Raw genomic sequence first — 12405 nt, 5'->3', positions numbered from 1 at the left:
GTTGGAGAATTAGCAGATGGATATAACTTTAGAAAATTATACTCAAAATGTAAAGAATCGCCTGCCAAGTTGATGGTAATTAGGGGAGGATTTTACGTATTAAGGACAGCATCACTCTTTAGGATTCCACACCCTTGACCCCTTGGGGAAAAATATGTTTAGGTTTGGGCTTATTGTTATGGTACTCTTTCCTTTGGGTTTAGGGTGGTCAAATCACACCCAACAGGTACCCCTTTTTAAGATTTGCGTGGGCTCTCCTAGCCCTTCTTTCGGGCAATTAACTAAACTGATCCATTTTTTACATTTGCTGCTGAATTAAGGAAATTAAGTATCCACGACCCTTGCTGGGGAAAGGGTGGAAGAGCAAGGCGGAAAGGAAAAGTAGGCAGTGGAAAATTGAAGCAAAAAGAAATGAAAAAGAACAAGGAAAACAAACAGAGGATTGCCACCGACCCTTTGCCAGAGCTTGGGCCTGTGGCTGAGAAAAAAAAAAAAAAAAAGCAACGATGAAAAAACTCACACAGAGAGGTGAGAAAGACTCTCTCTCTCTCTCTCTCTCTCTCTCTCTCTCTCTCGAGAGAGAGAGAGAGAGAGAGAGAGAGAGAGAGAGAGAGAGAGAGAGCAAAAGGAAAAAAAAAAAAAAAAGGTTTAGGTTTGGGCTTATTGTTATGGTAGTCTTTCCTTTGGGTTTGAGGTGGTCAAATCACACCCAACATGTACCCTCTTTTTAGATTTGCGTGGGCTCTCCTAGGCCTTTTTTCGGGCAATTAACTAAACTGATCCATTTTTAACATTTGCCGCTGAATAAAGGAAATTAAGTATCCACGACAAATCGATCATTTATCGACAATACAATGACGATATAACAATGAGATGATAAAAAAGAAACATTTCAGCAATCAAAAGTGGATTATTTCAACCAAAAGCCCCCCTTCTTTTTCCTAAGAAATCTTTGGACGACAAGTATTCTATTGTGTCACTGACTCCATAAGCGTCTACTACTAAGGGTCTAAGGCTGCCACACATCGATATTGTCTCTAACTTAATCACCTAGGCCTAATACTGTGCCCAATAGACCTTAAGTGTGAGGTTTTTATTACAAAAAGCATCGGTGCGAATTTAAATGAACCATCTATTTTTAAACTTAGATTATTATTGTACTTATCTAATGTGAAATTCTCGTCACATCATCTTTTGCTTGTATCTGGCCCATCTTGGGCCCAGGAGAACATAAACATTAAGCCGACAGCTTCTAAAACATGTGATTTGCAAGTTTCAAACACCAAAGTTTTTAAAACAAATATATGCATAGCTGCCTTTTCTTTCCTGAAATGTGAAAATATTTTGAAAAATGACTGAAATGATCATTTTAGAAATCTTAATTCTGAAATCGATCAAAATCAAATATTGACGACATATCAATCAAACATTAATGACGTATCGACCAAACATTGACAACATATTGATCAAATACTACAAATGATTATTTCATCAACTGAGATTTGTGAATTGATCATCTGAGCTAATTTCTCTTCATGTTACAACTCGAAGCAATGCTCATAGAGGGCTTCACTTGTAATTTATAAATATCACTTCTGCAATCCAACCCAAACAACACACTAACCAAATTATCTTTCTCTAATGCAAACTGAAATCATCATCTGCATGTGCTTTGTCTATCCCAATATGAGATTGAGCACTCTGAGTCGAAGCTTCGATCCTTCGGAGTCTGCCTTGATTTTATAGGACTTGCAAGGCCCCTCAAGCTCGGAGATCGTTGCTGGAGACTACTGGACTTTCCCATTCTTCGTGCGGTAGTACTGCTTATCGGCATTTCACTGACTACAGAAGATATAAGAGAGATGTTCTTCTTGCATGGCGAGTAGCTTTCTGAACAAGTATCAAAATTCCCTGCCCTTACCTTGGGGGAACTTAGAGACCTTGTTTTTGCCTTGGCAGATTTTGTTGCAGCCATGTAAGTTGGAACAACAGGAGAGCTTGCGAACAAATTCTCATCCCCTAACGAGCACTGCTTTTTGTGGTACGAAGGTCTTCTTGGAACAAAAACCGGAGAATCCATTCCTTCGATCTGAATTTTTTGTTTCTGAAAGTTTCTCATCCTAAGTTGTTTTTCCCCAAATTCCTCTTTTTGCCTTGCGCTTGAAGCAAAAACTGTGTCCAAGTCCTCAAGCTCTTTACTTTTAGTAAGTTGTGTGTCTACCCATTGGTCCAACCAGTATCTCCATCTTCCGTTCACCTTGTTTCTCTCTGATTCTGCTGACTTCTGCAAAATACTTTCGTAGACAACTTAGTAGGAGAAGCTATTTCTTATAGTGAAATTATTTTCATACGCCTTTTTTTCTCCTTATGTATGCCCCCATTTATTTACGTCCCTTGATTTTCTTCTGATTTATTCAATCCAAAGGCAAAAATAAACAAGGGTATATGGAGAAACGATTGTGGAAATCACTTGTCATCTTAAAGGAGAAACAAAATGAAGATTATAAAGTAGAGAAGCGTACCCGATGACTATACGAGTATTCCCTTATCCGTTCTCTCTTGAGCATAGCTTCTTTCTTGCTTAGAAACATGGCCTCTGCCTCTTTCTGTGAAGTAACGCTGTCATCCCACCTTCTTTGGCTGTTTGAATCCATCTAAAAATTTCACAATTTCATCAAATATCACATTATGCAAAGATTTCCCTAAATGGAGAAAAGGAATACATTTTCTTTTGCTAACATTGTGAAAGCCATTTGTGAGACCTACCCTTATTATCTTGTCTCTCAAATTTTCAAACTCATTGTGTTCATCACCATAGTAAGCGTCTTCAATGGTTTGGAGTCGCCTTGCGCAGGCATGCGATTGGATGTTTATTATGGACTGCAAGCACTTGAGCGTAGTCATTGCTTGGCGTCTCACAGCCCGTCCTCGGATAATGGCTTGTAGCTTCACTATACCCTTCAGTGCTCTCAAAGCTTTCCTTGCCTGCAATGTTCGCATAAGATGTAACATTAATTTCCATGTTTCTCGAACTACCAATACCAACTCAAACTGAAAAAAAAATTGTAGACGTCAATGTATGACATACATAGCTGAATATAATGGCTGGATATGCACAGAAGAATTCAAGAGAAGTTAATAGGCGAGTCTAAATCACTTAAAATGCGATGTATACCATACATGGACGTATAGTAGAACGATTCAGAAACCATTTAGCAAAAACTGATAAAAAATCATGTAATTTTTGTATAAGAGAGAGAAATTAAACTCACAAGGTAACCTCTGAAGGCAGTTTGTATTTTGACAACAGCAAACTCTTGTACCCTTTCAGTTGCCTTTCTTTGAGCTGTAGTGACTGACAACACTTTTGCCTCCTCCTCCAAACATTGGTCAGAAGAAGATGGTTGGGTGCCGGTGAGCCGTACAACCTCAACAGCAGCATGAGCTGCTGCAACTGCTGCTTCTGCAGCAGCAGTGCTGGCAATAGCCACAGACATTGCATGCTTGCTCTGTTCTTCATCTGACTCGTTTCGTGTCCTCTCTTTCGACGGCGATGTTGGTGAAGGTGCTGTTAGTGAGGGTCGTCCTTTGATCTTAAGCTTTCCAAAAATCCATCTCCTTCTCTTCTCCTTAAAATAATTGAGCAAATTAATTAATGAGGACTGAAACTCAAAACTTTAAAGGAAGCGATTTACATACACCATTTTTTCCCTTTGCATACTCGTGTTTCTCTCTAATCTTTGGATTGAATAAATAAATATACACTTAACAGAAAGAAATAAACATGGTGTGCGAAAATCACTTCCCAGACTGCAAATAAAAAATAAATAAAAAAAGCAGACAAGCAGAATGCTTACATTTTTTTGCTTGGATTGTGTGTCTGAAACAAAGAACCTCTTTACTATACTGAGCCAGCTCCTCTTTGCCATTGATGAACCAGATTGATCACATCACACCACACTGAATGGAAGAATATATGAAGCTGGTTTTGCAGAAGCAATTATCCATTTGCACAAACAATCAAGCAAAGAATACTAAATTAAGCGAATGAATTCATACATCATAGCTTGAAACAGTCACCAAAAAGGGTAAATTTACTAAACTCTATGCAGATATTGTGAAACTGAGATCTAACAGAATCTCACCCCTCTCCCGAAAATCGCGCCATTCGATTAGCGAACACGAATCACAGCATCAGCAACTAGGAATTTGAATGCCACTTTTATAAAGTGCAGGGAAGATCACTTAGAATGCACTCAAAAGTTCATAATTTCATATACTTGGTACAAGTATACGGGAAAGGGTGTTCATTAAGAAATTTGTTGGGGGAAGGAGGAAGAGAAACAATTGTTTATTATTTGGAAACTGAGTAATCAGACTCTAAGAAGGTCCTGTTAAATTTCCAAGTTGATAAGACAGTCTAAATTCTGAAGAGGGTATGTTTGTTTTTCAATCAAAAGACGGAGGGGGAGGGCGTCGGATATCAACAGTTGACACTAGGGGTGCAACTCGGTGGGTTGGAAGGTCAACATAATCTTAACCCAACTTTTACAATTCGAGATCGGATTCGGATTGAGTTTTAATCGGGTTCATTAGGGTTCGGATTTAATTGGGTTCGAATTTATTTGGATTGAGTTTGAGTTGCCTAACTTTTTCAAGTTTTAATTAGGCGTCAGCATCGAATTTTAAATCCTATGTTTCTGAAAGCACCCGCACATGCATGTATACATCCACAAAGACATCAACCTATTTGTATTAGCAAACAACTGACCTTAAAATCACTTTCCCTCAAATTTACTTGCTCAATAGCCTGCTTCGTCTGAATCGGCACAAGGAAGCAGCATACAAGTCAAACTGTGAAGCAGATCTCAAAGAGAGGTCGAATAGTTGCAATATTAATTTAATAAAGGAAGTTGTTTTACAGGATGTGATGTGATGTGAAAAGCAGAATACACTTAATATGATTACTTTCAAGTCAAATTGTATATCATATCAGTAGGTTCTCATGAAGGTGCGAAGGTGCAAAGGTCATCGCGAGAAGCATGTTGCACAGCTCAATCCAATTGGATTTGGTTAATTGGATTGGGTTGGGTTGGGTTGGTTAAATGATCAACTTAATCCAACTTAATTAATGAACGGGTTGAAATCGGGTTGGGTTCAGATGGGTGATAACTAGAAAAAAAAAATTTGTTTGTTCGGATTTAGAGTCGAGTTAGATATGAGCGGGTTCGGGTTGGTTCAACCCAAGTTGCACCCCTAGCTGACACTCTATTTTTTCACGTCGAATCACTATAATTCACATAATACACACACACACATATATATATATATATATATATATGTATATTCTTCTTGTTGATGATGAGTTTCTTCTGTTCACTCAGTGGACCTAAGTATGTGTTCATGGAGGGAGTAAGGGAGCCAGGGAGGGTCGTATTGAATTATGAGAAGCACGCTTTTGATGGGGCCTTCTCATCTTTCTCCAGCCCTCCATTTTCACAGCTGCTGCAGCAAAACATGTTCAAATGTCTCCCAGGAATCAAATTACTGAAATATCCCCTTCATTTACTTGAGTCAGTTTTGATACCATGCAACTGCAATCCATCATGTATGATGTGGAATTCTGCACTTCAAAGTTCAAACTGAATATTTTACGAGAATAACTAGTGATTATGCCACATTAGCTATGGTCAGTTTAGCTGACGTGGAGAGAGTTTTTTCCTTTTTTAAGGAAATTTCATTTTAATCCGTAGTAAAGATAAATTTTAGATTAAAATCATAAGTAAGATCAAAAATCTAATTTTAGTTCCTTGATACATTCATCACCTCATTTATTAATTACATTTTGATGTTTTAGTTATTTCTCTTTTTCTTCCTAATTTTAATGTATTAATTTTTCATTTCATTCATTGTAATATATTTTGTTGTAAACATTTAGATAAACTAATTTTTGTTATATAATATATTTCGATATACTTGGTCTTCTTCATTTAGGTACATTAAATTAATTATAATACATTTCGGTGCATACATTTAGGTACACACATTCTGGTACATACATTCCGATACAAACATTTAGGTACAAACATTTCAGTACATACATTTCGGTACTAACATTTCAATGCATACATTTCGGTACACACATTTATGTACATTAATTTAATATAATACATTTTGGTCTAACGTTTAAATACATTAATTCAATATAATACATTTTAGTACTAACATTTAGGTACATTAATTAAATCTTTTAAGTTTGAAGAATGTTAAATAAAATTAATAAATTAAAAAAAATGGTCAAAAAATAAATTAGAATGTGTATATTAATAAATTTAAATATTTAATAAGAGATATTGAATAAAATACACATTAATTATTTTGAATTAAGGACACATCAAGGGACTATAATCAATATGTAATCTAACAACAGATTTATTTTAAATTTCAAACTTCTTCAATGATTAAAGTTAACCCTCCCCTCCTCCTCCCCGGCACCGGGTCCCCCCTTTTTTATTACAGTTGTATGTGATTATAGAGATAAAGAGGTTAAATAGATGATAATGTACAAGTTTCAAGCGCTAACCACTAAAACTATCTTGCCACCGTTTATTTTTCTTTCCTTTTGTTCCTGTTTTAGGCCAGTGACCATCTACCACAGTGATAGAGAAGAGTGTTGTTCTTGCACCACAGCATGGGTTCGAACCCCGTCGGCTCTCTAACTAATAATCTAACAAATCTATCGTTTAACAAAACAAAAAAAATTACGGGGAATGATTTTCACACAATCATTCTCTTTCCTTGGACATCCGTGTTTGTTTTAATTTTTTTTAACAAACAATAATATCTAAACTAAAGGGATGAGGGAGTAGACTAGACCTTACAATGGACTTGTCATAATAATATGGTTCAACTTTACCTTTGGCGAGAATTGAACATAAAACCTCTCACTTACAAGTCAAGAGAAGAAAGAAAAGGAGAAAATGAGCGTGAAAATCACTCAAAACAAAATAAATAATTACATGTACAGTGTAGAAGGAGAAAATGAGCGCGAAAAGCACTTAATAAACAAACTATAGTTGATGTGACATTATTACCAACTATCAGGACAAAGGTTTAAAACACACGTGTGAAAACTCTTCATCATTCTCAATTCTTGGGATGAATATGAATCTTCATTCTGTTCAAATACTCTTATGGCGCAAATAAACTCTTACGTTAATTTTCCATTCCAATAATACAAGCATACGCAGTATTAATTTCTCTTCACGTGTTTTTGTATTATTAATGTAAGACACAATTGTGACAGCGTTCTTGTGCCAGAGGCTCTCTTATTTGGTTGAAGTGGAAGCTTTGGATATTTCCTTTTCCTTGTTGACTAGAACTTTGGTTCGTTATTTTTTCTGTGGGATGAGTAATATCTTAGTCAGTCTCACAAAACAGTAGTGTTGTACCAATTAGTTGGAAGTATGTGGGACTCAAAGCTTAAATATAACGTACCATACGCAACTACTTTAATGTATACATTTGTGACTAAGCGTTAGAGTCATAGAAAAAAAATAGGCGGATATAGACTGCTCCCAAATCCACACACCCCACCACTATTGAGAGAGAGAGAGAGAGAGAGAGAGAGAGAGAGAGAGGAATTATTGAAGGAAGTGGGGGAGTCACAATGTGCAAATCTGCATGAGATGAGAGAATGTGCCAATGTGGGGGAAAAAACAAAGGAAACAATACTTATTATTAGGTTGTGTGAGAGAGGGAGGACAGCTGTTGAAGGGCCCAAAGAGACAGGAAATTTTTCAGTGCGTTTGGAACGTGAAATAGTACATCACATGTTATTATACAATGAGTAAAAAATATGTCTTCTTTTTTTTTTTTTTTTTTTTTTTTTTTTTTTTTTTTCAAGTATCTCTTTAATTATACAATAACATGTGATGTACCACTTTATGATTCGGGTAGATTGAAAAATTTCTCTAAGGAGTCGTCTTGTCATATTTACATTCTCGGGTTTGGCTATGGTATATGAATTTACTCAATATATTAACGGTCAGATATGATTATATATAATTTTTTTTTTTTTGAGTTGTAAGTTTAACCGTTAGATGACAAATGTACTAAGTAAATGCATATACCTTAACAATCTTCTCATGCCTTTTTTTTTTACAAATTAACTAGTGAGGCGAACACTTCTTAACTGTTAAGCCTTCTCCTATGGTCCTATATAATTACTAGATGACTTTTTAGTCAAAATGGTCTCTGCGATGTTCATAACACATAACTTTGGTCATTGAGATTTAAAATCAAGAGAAGTGGTCCTTGAGATTGTCCACCATCCATTATTTTGGTCATTCCATTAAAAAACTCCATTAAGTGATCCCTAAGCTTTTTAATGGAAGGACCACAATAATGGATGGTGGACAATTTTAGGGACAAAAGTTATGTGTTATGCAAATCATAGGGACCAAAATTATTTGTTATGCAAATCGTAGGGACCAAAGTTATGTGTTATACCCTCAACTTAACGGAGTTTATTAACGGAATGACCAAAATAATGGATGGTGGATAATCTCAGGGACCACTTCTATTGATTTTAAATCTCAAGAACCAAAGTTATGTGTTATGTAAATCTCAGAGACAATTTTAACTAAAAAGCCTTAATAGATTGTATGCCTGTTTTACTCAAGAACTGTAGAATTACAAGACTAGGCAGGCTAACGAAAAATCTATACATGCAATTCGTATTAATCATTTTTCTTTTAAAGAAAAACATGGGCATTGAGATTCTTTTGTAAGGCATACTTCACGTTGATTTAAGTAAGAATTAGACATTTAAATTTGATTTTTATAGCTCTATTGTTTAAATTTGATCTTTATAGCATTATTGTTACAATGTTGTGAGTTTGTGCACTTTAATTTTTGTTTTTTCCTAACTTTTAAATGCTAGTTTGATTAAAAATGTTGTTTAGAAAGCACTTCTAATAGAATCACATAAAAATCATAAAAAATATGTAATGACTTATTTGGGACTATTTATGCACGTGTTAAAAGTGTTTTTTAATAACTAAAAGTGTTTTTATTATATTTGGCTGAAAAACTGAATTTCTAGCCAAAAGTGCTCATGAGTGTAAGTATTTCTTACATAAGCACTTCAAATCGGGCCCTAAGTACTTCTTGAAGTAGCACATTGTAGGTGCTCCTCCAAAAAGTGTTTTCACAATACTTTCAATTTTTTTGTCAAACATCTATACTATCTATTAATAAAACTTTATTTGTCAATAAAAAAATTAAAGAAAACTAATAGAGCGATGTTTGATCCGGTCCTATTCGTGTTAGTTAGAGTGCTCTTATTTTGGTTTTAATGGCTTATGTGGACCGCTCTTTCTATCGTTATCAATGAAATGCCCCTATTTGTAAAGTTTATGCGTTGCTATTGAGCTTCCCGTTCCCTTGTGTCATGATGTTTTTTTTTCCCTATTATACCTTCCATGCATGATTGAAAGAAATAAATATCAAGAAAAAAAATCAGGGACATTAAAGTAATTTAACAAAAAAAAGTCCCCGCGTTTTAAGGTGAGATAGATAACTTCCCCCACCACTTGTGTGGGCCCAGTGCTAGTTGTTAAACTCAAAATTTGGGCTGGGCCTAAAATTGGGTCATCAGCCAGTGGACTCCGTTGGACCTAAAAGATGGGCCTGAATAGCGGATCGAGTAGAGCACCGACTTCCACCATTTCCGCTGTCAAAACCTCCTGAGTCGCCGCCTGCCAGACTTACAGCGTACTATCTTCCCAACTGAAGCCCATTATCCTCCCTCTGAACTCAACAGCTCTCAACTATAAAATCTTCTCTCTCTATCTCTCTCTCTCTCTCTGCAAAAAGGTGAAGATCCTGCAATAGTACTTCTGAACGCTAGATTTTCTTGATTTGAATCCAATTTCTCTGCCTCTCGGTGGATGTGTTGTTGGAATTGAGCAAATGGGCAAGTGGATTCATCGTCCCCGCCGTAGATTCTGCCGTCAGGAAAAGCTTCCGGACCCATCGCCTCTGCCATTTCACCCTCAACCTCCTCCTCCTTCTGGTAAAATTAATTTTATTTTTTTTATTTTTTTTGTGTATCTTATGATTAAAATTGAATTGGGTTCTTCTTAAATTGTTGGTTTTTGTGGGTTTTTCTTGGTGGGTTTTTATCGTTTCAATTTTTACCCTTCTTTCCCGGTAATGAAACAGTGATTTATGTTTGGTTGCCGAGAAAATATCGAGTTATGAGAACATTGATGTTTTTGATTGTTTATTTGTTCAACTGAGAAAATTATTGAAAATGTATGGTGGGTTTGATAACATTGGAGGGCAATGCTAGAAAGAACTTATTATATGACACTCGTTTGGATTAAAGACCGGTAATTGGATACAGATTCTACATTATACACTAAATTTTACTGGGCTCCTGTGTAGTAATGTGTGTTACGTGCTGTTTCGAAAGGCGGCTATTTCATTTCTAGATCTTTGTTATCTGTGGATACAAATTTTCGTTATTTCGAGTTGTGGTAGGCTTTTCGGTTCCATTAATAGTTCATTGTGAAGAAAAGAAGAAACCATAACATAACTAGTTCTGTCTCGTGCATTGTAAGGTTTCTATCAAAACTGCTTAGATTCTTGAAATTGTTCAAATAGATTTTTCTTAAAGTTGTTAGAGATGTGTGTGCTCTACTTTCTGTTTTCCTTTTCCTTTTATTTGTTGTTGGTCATGTGGCACAGGACATTTTGTGCATTAATTCTGTATGTTTTAATAATTTCGTCATTGTAATAGTCATTCCTTGTCATGAAATGCCCACAACTTATGTTGGAGTTCCGGCAGCACCAATGGCTTTGGATATTACTTGAATTTTTAATACTCTGTTTTTTTCATTCATAGGGAGTCGGCAGGATGGTATACCTTATTGGGAAAAGCAGTACTGCACGTTGGTTGGGTCTATACCATGGTGGAAGGTAGTAGATGCAAAGAATTATATGTATGGAAGCAGTATTATACTCAATTGGAATGACTCAGGTGCAGAGGAGGCATTTCAAAATGCAAAAAAGCGCTTTTGGGCAGACATCAATGGTCTCCCCTTTGACGCATCTCTGCCTGATCCAAATATTTATATTGATGCAATAGATTGGAACCCTAACATCAATCCTGCACTCATTAAGGAAGTGGATCGAGAGTACTTTGCTCCTGATGAGGGAGAAGGGCAAGGCAAGATTGAGCAAACAAACAAGAGGGCAAAATATTCAGATTTTGTTCCTCCCGATGAACATAACACTGTCCCAGATACTCATACAAATTCTTGGGAATGTGACAACATTCAGGGTAATGGACATTTGATAAATAAAGCTCCAGGCAGGAACCAGTGGAAAACTAATCGTGACGACCCTTGGGAACGTGGAATTACTCAGGGCAATGGAACTACTGAGACGGAGAAGAATGCATGGGAAGATAGAAGGAATGAGTCGCGGGGATGGAACCAGATGGAGGACGGTATCACCGCGCCAAAGAGTTGGGATAATGGTGTCAATCCTTGGGAAGGAGGCTGTCAGGATGTTGCCTCTGTGAAAGGTAGTAGATGGGCTGATCCGGTGTCTAATTCTTGGGGCTGCGACCAGGAGTCAAAGAACTTGGGTCGTGGTGAAAATTCTTGGAAGTATGGTCCTAGTCAAAACAGCAAATCTCTAAAAGATAGAGAATGGAGAGATCGTGGAGGAGATGAATGGGGTCAGAAACAGTGGGAGAGCCATAATAACCAGAAAAATAATTTGGATTTTGGGATAACAAATAGTGGTCGGGGAGCAAGGAACGATGGTGGCTATAAGAGGGGACACCCTCACCAGTATAGATCAGGCTATAAAGGCTCAAGATTGCAAGGGAGTGATTATCAAACAGGTAACTACTGGAGTAGGGAAAATAACAGAAAGAGGGTCAGTTTCGCCTAAGAGTAGCGAGTGATAAAAAACAAGGGGTTGCTTTTTGTTCGTGTGTTTTGAATCACCAGCTGGTCATAATAGAAGCAGATATGCAGGCATGCTCTACATATTATATGCATGTCATTTCTGTTATCTCATCTGCGATAGGAAACGGGTAATTATGTTCTTCCACAGAATGCAATTCGATGGATCTTCCGACCTTCCCGGTTTGTGAACAGAATCTATCGGATCAATCTATGGTGTTGAGAGTTTTGAATTTTGATGATTACTCTCAACTTTTGCAGCATGTATCATTGTACAATTCCTTGAATGTTATATTATCAGGCCGTTGCCCTGCAGCTACTTTCCCAGAAAGGAGTGAGATACGTGTAGTGTTTACTGGATAAGCTCACAATACTAAATTGACTGGCAAAGTTTATAAATTTTTTGATTGGATATTGCTGT

General features: G+C 36.6%; 2 protein-coding genes across 2 annotated transcripts; one reads left to right on the top strand and one right to left on the bottom strand.

The window, feature by feature from the left end:
• Positions 1–1407: 1407 nt before the first annotated feature.
• On the bottom strand, positions 1408–4469 carry LOC137748529 (protein IQ-DOMAIN 11). Its single transcript, XM_068488695.1, has 6 exons — positions 4146–4469; positions 3858–3982; positions 3273–3629; positions 2767–2985; positions 2523–2654; positions 1408–2284 (listed from the first exon to the last, which is right to left on the bottom strand). Exons 2-6 carry the CDS (start codon positions 3927–3929, stop codon positions 1658–1660), a joined length of 1407 nt encoding a protein of 468 aa, XP_068344796.1. The 5' UTR covers positions 3930–3982; positions 4146–4469; the 3' UTR covers positions 1408–1657.
• A 5381-nt stretch (positions 4470–9850) lies between these two features.
• On the top strand, positions 9851–12396 carry LOC137748347 (uncharacterized). The gene is made up of 2 exons (XM_068488491.1): positions 9851–10078; positions 10913–12396. Exons 1-2 carry the CDS (start codon positions 9976–9978, stop codon positions 11968–11970), a joined length of 1161 nt encoding a protein of 386 aa, XP_068344592.1. The 5' UTR covers positions 9851–9975; the 3' UTR covers positions 11971–12396.
• Positions 12397–12405: the final 9 nt, after the last annotated feature.

This window comes from Pyrus communis, chromosome 10 (genome assembly GCF_963583255.1).
Source record: "Pyrus communis chromosome 10, drPyrComm1.1, whole genome shotgun sequence".
NCBI lineage: Eukaryota > Viridiplantae > Streptophyta > Magnoliopsida > Rosales > Rosaceae > Pyrus > Pyrus communis.
This window is presented reverse-complemented; position numbering and strand designations above follow the sequence as displayed.